General features: G+C 48.9%; 1 protein-coding gene across 1 annotated transcript in view; it reads left to right on the top strand.

Annotated features, from left to right (window-relative positions):
* WT1 (WT1 transcription factor) overlaps positions 1-15,130 on the top strand; it is a gene marked incomplete at its 5' end in the record, with an annotated part of 56,092 nt that overhangs the window by 13,098 nt on the left and 27,864 nt on the right. Inside the window, 1 exon segment of the mRNA XM_027772036.1 lies at positions 3,615-3,692. Coding sequence (XP_027627837.1) covers positions 3,615-3,692 — 78 coding nt within the window.

The following is a 15,130-nucleotide window of genomic DNA, read 5'->3' as shown; positions in this document are numbered from 1 at the left end:
TGAACACAACAATCACACTCAAAGATGAAAAGGTACCGGAGTGGCATTTGAGTTTGGAGAGTGGAGGTGTCCTGGTGTAGATGACAGCCACGGGTCCTTCCCTTCCTTCCTTTCTGTGAGGAGGCCGAGAAACGCAGTCACGCTGCGGCCCAGGCCAAGGCAAACGCGATACCCCCGCCTCCTGGCTTCCTTTCAAGTTCCTCTTTTTGCTGGCTTGGCTTCCTTTTCTTTTACTCCAGCTTGCATTAATCCAACTTAGAGAAGTCCCCTCCTCTCTCCATTGCCTCCAGCTTCAAACATTTCTTACATAGGAAATGAGTGATTTTTTTAAAAATTAAGATCTACTTAAAAATATACAGGACACCAAGACTTCGGGAATATATTTTGGCAGCCTGTGCTTTCAGAGTTCACTTCCGAACAGGCAGAGTCAGATGGTGGGAGCCCAAGTGCCTACGTGACCGTGGTGGGGCTTATCTGATCTCGCCTGGGGAGGAGGTGGTGGACACCTGCAGCTCCGCAGCGGTCGGATGCATGGTTGGCCAGACGCCACGTTCCCTGGCCGGTACTGCCGCTTTCTGGGGGCTTCTTGGCCAGGGCTGGGTGTGGACCGCAGGCCCAGCAGATTAGAGTCTGAGCGTGCCAGGTGGCTGTTTCTTTTAGCTCCCCTTTTGTCGTCTCCCAGCAGCAGTCATTGTCATCGAGGTCCTGGGCTTGCACCTGAGAGGTGGTGTCAGCCAGGCTGGCCACCTGAGCCACAGAGAAACCCCAGAAGCAGAGGCAGGGTGTGGTAAGACGTGCTCTGACCCTGGCTCTGACCTCGGAAACCTGTTATTAATAGTAGCTTAGGGATTTCCTGAAAGTCCTCTCCTGTTCACTCTCCCCATCTCTCTCCTGCCACCCCGAGGGTGCAGACTGAGCTGGGAGTTCGGGGCACCCTGCTACGCTCTGGGCATGCTGTTCATGACCTGGAGAGGAGGTGCTGGCAGCGCCCCCCCGCGACCTCCTGCTGGCCTTCTGTGCATTTCACCTGCAGACTCCTTTGGGTATTCCTATTATTCCCATTCCTATTATTATTATTATACAAATGACAGGGAGAGGAGATGCTCAGAGGCCACCATATCATGCCAGGATGCCTTCAAGGGCAGGCAGGGTGGGGACATGAGGCATGCCGGCACTCAGCCCCTCTTGCCCCGGGCGTCCACCGTCAATGGAGACCCTGATCATAGCTGCCTGACACAGTCGTCGTGAGCAGTATTGGGGACCTGTGAAAGTGCCGCGCAAAATTAGAAAAAACTAAAACGTATCCTTGCTGTTGTCTTCAAAGGGCCACATCCTCGAGCCTCACAGCATCCCTGCAGAGTTAGGTGGTTGACATCAGTATTCCCACGCACAGACAAGAAAACCGTGCTGCCAAAAGCTGAACTGGTTGCTCAGGGCCCGGGACCATGCAGGCAGTAGCGCCCGATAGAAACACAACGGATGCCACAAAATAAAGAGGGAAATTAACTTCAAAACACCATGTTTAACCCATGGTGGGCGACAGCGTGAGCCAGTGGCAGGGGGGGGGGGGCGCGGGGGGGCCCGGGGCCACCCTGCCGCAGCGCTGGTCCTTGCTGGCCACAGCCCGCAGGTGCGGCAGGCAGTGCAGTGTCAGGCCCCTCCCAGAAAGTGCCAGCAGGTAAGATGCGGACCCCGCCCTCAAGGAAGTTTGCTCTCCAGGTGGAGGAAGAGCCCTTACAATGTTTTCTCTTCCAGGACCTCGCAGCTATCCCGAGGAGCCACCCTGACTGTCCCGTACCTTTGTGAAGACATTTCTAAACCATAAAGTTCACTCTGGGATTTCTCTTCCCTGGACACAGACTGCTGTCACTCATCTGGTCACCCAGCTCTCTTGAAAATTACAAATTTCTTGGTCTTAATACAGGGATGGAATATTTCAGCAAGATCCCACAACCCAACAGGGCCTAGGAAAATTGTCAGCTGAGGCTGAGTGATTTTAGTTGGTGAACGATTTTTTAAAAATTCGTGACAAAAATATAGAGCTGCCTGGGGAATACAATGCCTGCTGGCTGAGATTAATGGCGAGATTAATAAATGGATTACTTGATGAAAAGGCGCAGGAGAACAAAAACCAGTGGAGATGTGGAGGAGGCTGCTTATTAATGAACTGTCAGCCCAAAGAAAGTTCACGAAGCTCTCCTGTGGAAAATGCCGTAGGCTGGCACTTCTAATAAAAGTTGGGGTTCTGCAGGGATTAATTACCCCAGTCTCACAGCAAGAATTCGCGGAATTGCGAAACGCAGTGGCACAGGCCAGCACGGGCGGGAAACGGATCGCTCTTTTCATTGATATGTAGGTTGTTGTAGCGGTGTAATAGCTCCAGACACGGGTGAATGATGGGGTCTGGGCACCCTGACTAATGAAACTCCGCATACTTCCAGTTTGAAGTCACCTCACTTTTCATGTGCAAAATTCCTTCCTGGAATCCGTTTTCCTCCTTAACCCGTATACCGGCCACTGGCCACTGAGGACTTGCAAAGGCTTTTCCGAGCCATCACAGGAGAGTCAGTGACTGCCTGGTCATCAAGCCTCAAGCCGTGCAGAGGGAGGGCTGGGGTTTCCCCCTCTTCTCCCAAGGTCCCCATTTGGCTGGCCTGAGAAAAGCCCCTCTGAACTAAAATTTAGGGCTGCTTCTGGGAGGAAGAGACCTGCGGGAGTGCCAGGACTGTTCCTCGTCCTCTTTCACTTCTGCCCTGAGGGTGGAGTGAACATTTTCTTCTGTAATGCGTTGACACTGAGGGTTCTTGGACAGCCATTAATCTCTGGGGCTCACGTTCGGAATGAACTCTTTGAGTTCAGGCCCAAATTTATTCCTAAGAGACTGGACGATTAGGACAGTCCTGGCAACTGATGTGTGCATGTTTTCTAAGGAAATACACGTGAGAGGGGAACAGCTGGGGGGTGGTTTACATGGTGGTGTTTTCTCCTCTGGGGAGGAGAAGTGTAAATGCTGGCTGTCCTGTTGCACCTTACAGACTGGATGGGGCTTTTTAATTTTTTCCTCCCCTCTATTTGACTTGAACTAGGATTGAAATGGCAGTGGAGAATGATTCCCAGGGTGCTCAGAGCTTCCATCCTCTTCTTCAGCTTGTCAGATGCTTAGTATCAGACATCCATCACCCATCACTCTGACTTCGAGCTATCATAACCCACATGATACTTACCCTTTTGATGAAAACAACTTAATGGCCTTTTCATGAATAATTAATCTGCCGTCTTTTTACTTGCAGCTCCAGGCTTTTAACTTTTAGTATCGAGCTATCCAGCCTGTGTTGCCTTTCAGAGTTTCACTCCCTTTAGCCTCTTCCCCTCCCAGGCTTCATACCTCTTTAGAAACTTCCACATTTGCTGTCCTGAGGTTTGGGAGAGGCTTCCAGATTACCCTCATATCCTTTGCTGTGTGTGAGCAAATAAGTGTGCAGATGTCGGCGGTGCAAGACGAGTCATTTCCTTCTGACGCGTCTGTCACCCCGGAAGGCTGCACTGCCTTTTGAAGACACTGTTGCCTGCGTCCTGCTGGGTACCTGCTGCTAACTCTGATGTTTTCCCAACAGTGACAACTTGTATCAAATGACTTCCCAGCTTGAATGCATGACCTGGAATCAGATGAACTTGGGAGCCACCTTAAAGGGGTAAGGTCTTTTCTACTCTGTTGCCCTTCCACAGCAACTTGCACCTGTCTGCCATGGGAAGGTGCTGACCCTTAGGAGGCGTAAGGTTTAGGACGATGGGTGGAGCTCGCCATCGCCATCGAGACACCTTCCGCCTCCCCCTGTTGGTGGGTTGTGTTCCATATTTTCAAAAACCTCAGTAGGGGATTTTTTTTTTTTTGGTTTGGAACAAAGGAGTTGGGATATTGGAAACATTTAATAGGGTCTTTCCTTGTTGGATGTTTTAGAATTCAAAGTTGTGTCCATTCAACTTGGATGTTTACGTTTTGCTAGGGACATGGTAGATATGAACCGCTACGTTGTCTGATCAGGAGTGCTTTGGCTGTGCCAAGTCTAGGACGCAAAATTGCATTTAAGTGTGACGATGGGGCAACCCAGAGCTGTTTGTGCTCATTCCTGGCTGCAGCGACAGGCTTCCCCACAGCGTACAGCCTCGGCGGGGGGCGGGGGCACGGCCACAAGGTGCACACAGAGGCTGCTCCCCACACTTGAACTGAAAACGGGAGGACAGGTGGGTCTTGCTTTCAGTGGCAGAAGAACTCACTAGCTTTCTAACAGGTCCGAGGAGATGGCAGTGACACTCGGGGGTCATCTTATCTCCCTAACAAGCTGACAGGTCTAGGTACTGTTCCCTGTTTTACGGACAAGTGAATCAGGTTCCAAGGGTTAAGTAACTTCTCAAGGAAAGCTGGGCTTCTGAGCCCAGACCCGGCCCCAAAACCTCCCCACAGTGACTTCCACCCTGCTGTCGGCTCCAGGCATTGGGAACTTGGTTCTGCAGTCTTGGCTGGACAGCTAGTGCCATGCAGTTGTGCTTCGTGGCTTCTCCCTGGGTTCCGGGCCCCGGAGCTTGCCTGAGCCATGCCTGCCCCACTCCCGATTCCCGGCCTCTTCTCTTAGAGAGGTGCTCCTGGGAGCTCCCGCTGGGGAAATGGACAGAAGGGCCGAGCGAGGGAGCGGACAGTGCAGTGACAGCAAAGCCACGCCCCGGCCTTGCGGACTGGCACCTGGGGCAGTGCAGGAGTTAGGACTGGCGTGTAATCTGGGCGTGCAGGGAGCAGAGTTCCCCGCTTTGCCTCCTCTTATTCATCACAGTCGTGGCGTGAGTGACATGTCTCCCAGCCTACCTCTGTGAACAGCTGAGAAGCAATGGCGGAGAACTCTGCTCGGTTCCCCCTGAGCTCGTGTGTGTCACGTGTTCCTGCTGTCAGTCAAGCGTTCAGCCGTTGCTTAACTTGCTTTTTCTCCATTGATCTTTATTGATTTATTTTGCCAGAAGACATGTTTGCTTGCCAGAGAGAGACAGAGAGGGAAAGTGAGACCTCACCACCCTCGGGGCATGGTCACCCTGCAGTCTCTTCGCCTCCATCTCCCTCTCCTGTGGGATTTTGGGCACCCACACACCCACAACGTGTTTCTCAAGCTCTGAACCCTGGACTAACCCTTGCAATTGGCCGTTGGGATCTGGCACCTTAACCATGCCACCGGCCACCTGTTTACCTTTGTCTCTCAGAGAGAACTTCATTTTTATACCAACTCTGTAGCTGGACTTTGCAAAGACTTTTAAAATTTTATTTCTACATTCGTGCTTCCCTGTCCCTATAGGCTACACCGTGGGGGACATTTTATAGCTATTTTTTCATTTCCTTTTCTCTGCTTAAACATTCCACCAGCCTCCCCCTTTCTCTGGGTGGCTCAGTCCTGCTTTCTGGACCAACCTTCAGCGATCAGCAGCGTCGTTTCTCATCTTCCAACCCTACTGTTGGATCTTCCGCCCATCCCCACGGCCCCGTGTTTCTGCCGTTGTGTCCAAATCCTCACTTCCTCTCTTTTCTTTACTCTGAAGTAGAAAGCCTTCTGTGGCTTTGATTTGTCTCTTCCCACTTACGGCAAGGGGCTGCTGGTAGCCCTAGCATCTGTCCCACTTTCCTCCCCTCCTGGCCCCGTGGTTCCGCGCCTTCTCTCTGGACCCCTTCCTGTCTTCTCTCCTCTCCTCTCTGTTCAGATCTCACTGCGTCTCTGCGACTGCACGCCGGCGTAGGCAGGCCGTGATTAGGAGGTGAGCAGTGCGTTTCGGAGTCTGTCTCTCCATGCCGGGACACAGGCTGCTCGTTCGCGAAACTGCAAACCTCACCGATGAGGAATCTTGGCGTGTGTCTGGATCTGGGTCTTTCTGTAGCCGAGAGATAATTCTGATACTTTGTAAGGTCCTTAGACTGCGATCTTTGTCCCTTGGGAGGCTGTGAGGAGTTGTAAAGACGAAGCACAGTGTGTGCTCATTCATTCAGTCCTGTGCAGGAGACAAAATCAGAAGAGTGTTCACTGGTCAGTTACATCTTGGCAAAGGGTTTCTGAGATAAAAATGTCTGTCTCCAATACTGACTTTATTCAAGTAACTGTGTACAGAGAATCAATTGACGTCAGCAGTCCCCCAGAACAACTCTTTGGGACAGCAAAAAGTTACAATTATTTAGTTTTCTGAGATCTCTAACACTATGGGTCTATTCATTAAAAACATACAGTAAAGGATCTAATTTCTGCTTCCATTTTGTGAATTAAACACCCACCTAAGCACGTGTGTGAACGTGGGCCCAGAATGAGGGGCTTCATGTATGTCTCTTCTTTGGGTCGTCTGACAACTCTAGGAGGGTACTCTGGTCACGTGTGTCTTTCAGATGACGAGGTTGGCAGGTGTGCACCGAGTCCACGCACTGACCGTGAGGCAGAGCCACGACGCCATCAGCTCTGTCTGGCTCCGGGGCCTGGGCCCCAGACTACAGTTTCTTAAACTTTTAGGCCATGACCACAGTCAGCAGTACCTTTTACGGGGATCCTGTACACGCATGTGTGTGTGTGTGTGCGTGTGTACACCCCACACATTCTCACTGGTGGCTCTGCTTTCTTCCATACATGTCGGGTGCCGCTGTGACCGCCCTCAGATGTGTCTCGACCCGCAGCTTGTCTCTCCTTTAACTCTTGAAAATGCTGGTCCCTACTCTCTTCAAGCCCACACAGCTGAGTGCTGGATTCAGCTGAACTGTAATTCCGGCAGGAAGTTCGGCTTTTCCCCGGGGGAGACACAATCTGGCTTGAGATCATTATTCCCTGCGATCCTGGGTTTACTTTCTTTTGCCATGGTATGAAACACTGTTACCAGAAAATACACCCTGCTGTCAGTCAAGCGTTCAGCCGTTGCTTAACTTGCTTTTTCTCCATTGATCTTTATTGATTTATTTTGCCAGAAGACATGTTTGCTTGCCAGAGAGAGACAGAGAGGGAAAGTGAGACCTCACCACCCTCGGGGCATGGTCACCCTGCAGTCTCTTCGCCTCCATCTCCCTCTCCTGTGGGATTTTGGGCACCCACACACCCACAACGTGTTTCTCAAGCTCTGAACCCTGGACTAACCCTTGCAATTGGCCGTTGGGATCTGGCACCTTAACCATGCCACCGGCCACCTGTTTACCTTTGTCTCTCAGAGAGAACTTCATTTTTATACCAACTCTGTAGCTGGACTTTGCAAAGACTTTTAAAATTTTATTTCTACATTCGTGCTTCCCTGTCCCTATAGGCTACACCGTGGGGGACATTTTATAGCTATTTTTTCATTTCCTTTTCTCTGCTTAAACATTCCACCAGCCTCCCCCTTTCTCTGGGTGGCTCAGTCCTGCTTTCTGGACCAACCTTCAGCGATCAGCAGCGTCGTTTCTCATCTTCCAACCCTACTGTTGGATCTTCCGCCCATCCCCACGGCCCCGTGTTTCTGCCGTTGTGTCCAAATCCTCACTTCCTCTCTTTTCTTTACTCTGAAGTAGAAAGCCTTCTGTGGCTTTGATTTGTCTCTTCCCACTTACGGCAAGGGGCTGCTGGTAGCCCTAGCATCTGTCCCACTTTCCTCCCCTCCTGGCCCCGTGGTTCCGCGCCTTCTCTCTGGACCCCTTCCTGTCTTCTCTCCTCTCCTCTCTGTTCAGATCTCACTGCGTCTCTGCGACTGCACGCCGGCGTAGGCAGGCCGTGATTAGGAGGTGAGCAGTGCGTTTCGGAGTCTGTCTCTCCATGCCGGGACACAGGCTGCTCGTTCGCGAAACTGCAAACCTCACCGATGAGGAATCTTGGCGTGTGTCTGGATCTGGGTCTTTCTGTAGCCGAGAGATAATTCTGATACTTTGTAAGGTCCTTAGACTGCGATCTTTGTCCCTTGGGAGGCTGTGAGGAGTTGTAAAGACGAAGCACAGTGTGTGCTCATTCATTCAGTCCTGTGCAGGAGACAAAATCAGAAGAGTGTTCACTGGTCAGTTACATCTTGGCAAAGGGTTTCTGAGATAAAAATGTCTGTCTCCAATACTGACTTTATTCAAGTAACTGTGTACAGAGAATCAATTGACGTCAGCAGTCCCCCAGAACAACTCTTTGGGACAGCAAAAAGTTACAATTATTTAGTTTTCTGAGATCTCTAACACTATGGGTCTATTCATTAAAAACATACAGTAAATGAACTAATTTCTGCTTCCATTTTGTGAATTAAACACCCACCTAAGCACGTGTGTGAACGTGGGCCCAGAATGAGGGGCTTCATGTATGTCTCTTCTTTGGGTCGTCTGACAACTCTAGGAGGGTACTCTGGTCACGTGTGTCTTTCAGATGACGAGGTTGGCAGGTGTGCACCGAGTCCACGCACTGACCGTGAGGCAGAGCCACGACGCCATCAGCTCTGTCTGGCTCCGGGGCCTGGGCCCCAGACTACAGTTTCTTAAACTTTTAGGCCATGACCACAGTCAGCAGTACCTTTTACGGGGATCCTGTACACGCATGTGTGTGTGTGTGTGCGTGTGTACACCCCACACATTCTCACTGGTGGCTCTGCTTTCTTCCATACATGTCGGGTGCCGCTGTGACCGCCCTCAGATGTGTCTCGACCCGCAGCTTGTCTCTCCTTTAACTCTTGAAAATGCTGGTCCCTACTCTCTTCAAGCCCACACAGCTGAGTGCTGGATTCAGCTGAACTGTAATTCCGGCAGGAAGTTCGGCTTTTCCCCGGGGGAGACACAATCTGGCTTGAGATCATTATTCCCTGCGATCCTGGGTTTACTTTCTTTTGCCATGGTATGAAACACTGTTACCAGAAAATACACTTGAGAAAAGATATTCCATGGAGAAAGATAAGGCCACTTCCTGCTTTCATCCGCAGCTAGTGTCTGGGCACTATCTGAAATCGATGGTAAGAAAAATATTGATCAATAACAGGAAAACCAGTGGTTTGAGTCACATTTTAGAGAAAAACATAATTTCTATATCACTCATAAAAATGAGACATCATCCATTTTTTTTTTTTTTTTGTGAGAGGTTTTTGCTATAGGGCGTGTGCGCTCACCAGAAGGACAGAGAGAGACAGAGAGACAGAAAGCGAGAAATCACCCCCCAGGGGGGATGGCCACGCTGCAATCCCTTCTCCTCCATTCTCCTCTCAGGATCCTGGGCACGCACGCACACACGCCCTGCGTGAGTTTAAGCCACCGGGTCCAGGACTCAAACTACATGGGAATCCAGCGACATAGCCGTTACGCCAACTACTGGTCCTAGAAAATATCAGTTTTTATTGAAGATCATGTATCTCAAACCATATTCCACTAAATCATTGTTCAAGCCTTTTGTCCTTGCAAATGATACTTTTAAAAAAAATGTAACTTCATGAAGATCCGGCTTGTTTCCATGTGCAGTCTTTCCCTGGAGAGGTTGCGCTTGCCGTGGGGCCGCGTGGTGGCGGAGGGGAGGGCTTGTAGGCAGAATGTGGGTGTGAGAAAGGTGAGAGTCTGATCTGAGTGGTGGTGGGGATGCGCTGGCCACTGACTCGTGCTCTCCCCTCCTCCTCGTACTCCGTTTCTAACCTTTTCATGTCCCCTGGAATCAGAGCTACCTTTATGACCTCAAACGGGAGAATGCTGGTCGGAGAGAGGGCACCTTAAGGAGACCACCTTCCTCTCCTTCACTCACAAACAGATGAAATCCCATGTTAAAGTGGACTGGGAGGAAGGCGCTGCCCGGTAATCCTAGGCCTCCGTCCACCGCAGCGAGGACTTGTGTTTGTGCGGACTTGTGTTTCTTAAAAACATACTCGGCATGTTCTTAATGGCTGCTGACAGGCGTGGCCACTCCTTGGCCTGTGTTTTGTCTCTTGTGAAGAAAATATCCTGCGAAGTGGAGAAACACATCAACCTTGAGTGTGGTCCAAGTTCTTAAAACAAGGAAGGAGTCATTCTCGGGGGACTCGGGGGGTGGGGACTCCGACACAATGGGCCACGGGGGAGCGCTGAGCCCGGTGGAGGCCCTCTGCCGCCTCCAAGTTCATGCAGTGTCACCAGCACGCCGTCTGAGCTGTGCATGCCTGAAGGGGAGCACCGGCAGGCGAGCATTCCTGGGTCCAGCGTGAGGGGCTGCACGTGTGTCTTCTTTGGATCTTCCGACAACCCTGTGATGGATGGCGACAGCAAGCTGTGCCTTCGCAGGGCCAAGGCTGTCGGAGGAGAGCCGGAGAAAATCCCCCCTAGACGTGGCCTCATCCCCCAGCCTGTGCCAAGAGAGATAACTGTCCTGCCGGGCGGCCAGCCCCCCTGCACCTGTGCTGGGCCCTGACCAGAAGGTACCCGTCCGCCGGGGAGCGTTCCTTCGTGACAAGAGCCAGCTGGCCTGGCAGTGGCCCCCAGAACCGAGGGGCCCGGCTGGGATGCAGCCCAGGTCCCCGAGCAGCCGTGATGGGGGGCTCCTCGGGCCGCGCAGGAGGAGCTGTGATGGGATGCTCCTTGGGGGCCATGCAGGGGGAGCTGTGAGGGCCCCTTTGGGATGGCTGCCTTGGGGCAGCTTAACTAGTGTCTCGGTTTGCCCTCAGTGGGCCTCCGTCACCTCTGCTGACCAGAACCAAGAGCGGGACCCTCGCATTTGGCGCAGATGGAGCTGCAAGACTTAGCTCAGTGTCCCTGTCGCTCTAGCTTAGAGCGATCTCCTTCAGAAGCGTCTTGGCCTTCACTTCCCACGTTCCTACGAGCGCCTTTCCTTTCTCTGGTTGCTGGCCTTTCCCACCCCGCCCTCTCTTCTCTGTGTTCAGGGACACATTTAGTTTTCTTATTAGTAAATAACGAGTAAAAGTGATAGGACCCAGGAAGTGTAACCATCCAGGGAAGGACGTCAGTGCTCCCCGATAACCGGTGTCACGTTACACAACTTTCAGACCTCTTCCCGCAAACACGCGCATATGCGCCATTTTCTTCCTTAAAGAAATGGCTGGCCTCAGCTTAGATCCAGTTCAGCAAATTTATATTGACAGGTGATTGCACGGGTCTGTGTTTGAGCCTCGTGAGTGTGTGGGCCTTTTCAAAATACTCTCAGCCTCTTAGAACAGAGTTAACTTAAAAATATGTGGGGGTCTGTAGTTACTGCCTCTGTAGTATATTTCTAACTCTCATTTTAAAGCAAGGAAATACTGTCATCTTGTAAAGGTGTGGGGGGGAATAACAGGTTTGGATCAGGACAAGAAAGAAGTGGGGCAGGAAAGTGTGGAGGGAAGGCCATGGTGAGGGGGCTAAGCTGGAAATGAGCGTGGAGGTTTCTGCACAGGGAGATGCACGGGGTTGACAAGGGGTACGGTAATCTGATGGAGGTGTGTGTGTGTGTGTGTGTGTGTGTGTGTGTGTGTGCCACAGGGGAAGGGCTCGTATTAGACGAGAGGAGGACATTGTTGTGAGCCAGAGGAGTAGTTTGGACCTGTCATGTCTGCCACCCCATCCTGGGCCCTTCTGAGACCTTCTTGTCACCATCTATCCCCCTTCCTGTCATCTGCCCAAGAAAAGAGCATAACCTCCAGCTAGGAAAACACGCTCTAGCAGTTACACTAATCAGAAGTCATCCAGATAGCTTCTCTGAAGCGAGGGGCGACTGCATGTTTTAGTAGATGTTTTTCTATGAAAAGCGATCAAGTTTGTTTATTGTAACTTTTTTTTTAACTCTGTGTTTGAAACAAAGCCATGGATGTGGAGTTCTTCAGGCTAAGACGGCCACTTTAAAATGAAAACAGCTTCCCACCCCTTGATTATAAAGTAGCACAGGCTTATTATTTTTGCAAAATTCAGACAGTACCAAACATTATAGAGAAGAAACGAAAAGCCGTCTGTTACCTCACCACCCAGAGATAGCTTAGAAAAACATTTTGGGGTCTGTTTATATCTGCAGAGAAAAAATTCTGGAAACATTTATCTAGCTATTCACCGTGGTTACCTCTGGGTAGATGAGAGGGGAGGAGCAGAAGCCTGGCAGCAACTAGTCTGAGATGACAGCAGGAGATGAGCTGGACACGTCACATAAAGGCCGCTCTTCATGGAGTTTTGCTGAAAAGGAGAACGAGGAAATGGGGTTTGAGCTGGCTGGAGGGAGGTTAGAAGATGTGTTGTGAGGGCCAGCTGGTGGCCTGGTGGTTAAAGCAGCTGGGTCCTACATAGTCAACCGAGCAATTCAAGTCCTGGACTCAGTGGTTTGAAAAACATGTGCATGCCCCAACTCCCCAAAGATGAGAGAGATGGAGAAGGGATTGCAGTGTGACCATCCCCCATGCAGGGCTTTCTCACTCTCTCTTTTTCTCTGGTGAACACATGCATCCTCTGGAAAATTAAAAAAAAAAAAAGACATTGTGGGACCAGCAGATGGCATAATGGTTATGACTCTGGACTCCCATGTAGTTGTCTGTGGCCCAAGTCCTGGACATGGCAGCTTAAAACTCACACCGGCGTGGATGCATTTGTGCCCAAGATCCCAAAAGAAGAGCGGAGGAGAAGGGATTGTGGTGTGGCCATCTACCCTGAGGAATGAATGATTTCTCACTTTCTGTCTCTGTGTCTCTTCCATGAGTGCACGTGCCCCATAGCAAAAATCTCTCTTAAAAAAACAACAATTTTCTTCTTTTTAAGTTTTATTTCTTTATCTATATTTAGATTACAAGCATTTGTAGTTTGCTGATGAGAATGATCAAAAGAGGGAGAAGTTAATGAAAGGAGCGTAGAGGAACAATATTCTTGAGGAAAGAGAGAGAAGAGGGACTACAGGCAAATAGGAGCTGGTTTTAGCAAGGAGCTGGGATAGCTCATCTAGTAACAATATTGATTTAGAGGAGTTCTTTGTTTTCTCTATTTTATTTTGTAATTTCTTTTTTACATTTTATTGTTATACATCTTTGCGGGATACAACGTGGATTTTCAAAGCATGCACGCAAGTGTCTTTTCTTCCCCACTTGATTGTGGTATGCCATTCTGCAACCCATGTGCCCCATCCCTGTATTCCTGGGTCTGTTGAATGCTTTCTTTTCTGACCACATCCTAACCTTCCCCTCAAGCCCCCCGTGTAGTCTCTGGTATCTGTAGTTGTCCTCACTACTTCTACGCCTCCAGGCCTTTCCATTTATGCCACCATAGGGTACAGACATTTGCTACATACTGAGCAAAGACCAGTGTTTGTTTCCAAGAGTTCCTTTACTTGCCATGTTTACTGCAAATATAGCCATCTCACTTAATGACCTGCCTGTTTAACGACGACTCCAACTTAGGACCATTTCTGCAGCTTCAGGAGTCCGCTCTTTCTATCAGTGTGAGTCCTGGGAGTCCTCCTGGCCAGTCTTTGTCTTGTTCCTGCAGTTGGCTAGTTTTCACTACTTGAATTGTTTGCAAGACCATGTATTTTGCTTATAGGCTTATACTTTATTGTGCACCCCCGGTAGTGTTCAGAATGACGAAGCTTATGCCGAGTTTGTATTACCGTATGGTGGCGTGTCTTGTCACTTTCCGGTGCCTAGCTAAAATGTGCTTTGTGTGTGGCTAGAGGGGTGTTATTCCAGTGTGTCACGTGATCTCTGTTGAAAAATACTTACCCCAGGGCAACACGACAGGCCCCAAGACATCTGCCTTCAAGCTCCTCAATTATGGACCAATTTGCTTAACAAATCACGTGGTAGGGACGTAATGGGGCCATTAAGTGAGGCGTGCCTGTATTTTCTCTGGTTTGTATCTTAGTTGTGTTGATTTTTTTTCCTGTCAGAGTTTAAAGTTTTATACTAAAAATGGTAAGTTTTTGTTTTATAGGTTCTTGTTTTGATTTCTGTACTGTGCTTAGAAAGATTTTCCCACCTCAAACTTTTTTTTTTTTTTTAAGTTTTAATGTACTTGTTTCTAGTATTTAAAAAAATGTCCTTTTTAAGTTTAAACATTTCGGTCATCCTGAATTTTTTGGCAATTCAATTCTAACTTAATTTATTTTCAAGTGACTAGCCAGTATCCTCAAACCATTTTGATAATCTTTTCTTTCTTTCCTCATTGTTTTAAAATATTACTTTTATCAAACACTAAATTCCTTGGAGTCATTTCTATACTTTTTCTTCTGGTCAGCTGGCTCTTTCTTCTATGTATCAGACTGTTTTCTTTGTGGTAATTAAAAAAAATTCAGTTTTATTTATTCATTCATTTAATTTGACCAGAGAGAGACAGACAGAAGAGGGAACATGAGAAAGCAAGCCTCCAGACCCGGGACTCGAACCAGTCGGCCATGTGGGAGTGTCTCGCACCTTCACCACCAAACCACCTGCTGGTCCCTTCTTTGTGGTAGTTTCATACTCTGTTTGCACATCTTATAGGACAGTTTCCCCAGCATGGTCCTTCTTTGTCAAAATATTTATGGCTATCTTACTTATTCTTCAGGATAATTTAATTCTGTTAATTGCAAAGAAACTCTTTATTAATATTGATTCAGTAATTGTGACATACTGATTAGAGATGTTAATAGAACAAACTGGGTTTGGATTGTGGGGAGCTGTATTATCTTAGAAAATTTTCTGTAAACATTGAACCATTCTAAAATAAGAATTTTACTTTTAAATTTCTTAATTGATTTTGAATAGATTGCAGGGAGTTGAGAGTTTTTAGAGAAGACAGACTTGAAATATTTTGAATCCTTTCTCTAAGACCATGACATTTCCCAAAATTTTTGTGAGAGGTCTTTTTTTGCACCTATGTTAGATATTCCAATTTAGAATTTTCTCCTTCTTAATACTTTAATAGTAATGCTTCTGGCCTCAAAAGTCCCTCTGAGGATGAGCATGATTCCTCTTGGGACATTGGGCACTCTTACCACAGACCTGGCATGATTTTCAAGCTACTAGGTCTGGTATTCAAGTCACACAGCTGACCATGAGGGACCCAATGCCTTAATTTCCATGTCAGCTGCTTTTCTAGGAAGATCTTAATTTTAAGAGCTTGTGCTTGATCCTGGAATTTGGGGGAGAAATATTTTTTAAGAAGTTGAGGGAACCAGCAGTTAGCATAATGGCTATGTCGCTGGACTCCCACATAGTCGACCGTGGTTTGCGTCCC

The sequence above is a fragment of the Tupaia chinensis genome, unplaced genomic scaffold (genome assembly GCF_000334495.1).
Source record: "Tupaia chinensis unplaced genomic scaffold, TupChi_1.0 Scaffold000037_18, whole genome shotgun sequence".
Lineage (NCBI taxonomy): Eukaryota > Metazoa > Chordata > Mammalia > Scandentia > Tupaiidae > Tupaia > Tupaia belangeri.
Note: the sequence above shows the minus strand (reverse complement) of the source record. Positions and strands in the feature narration are given on the sequence as shown.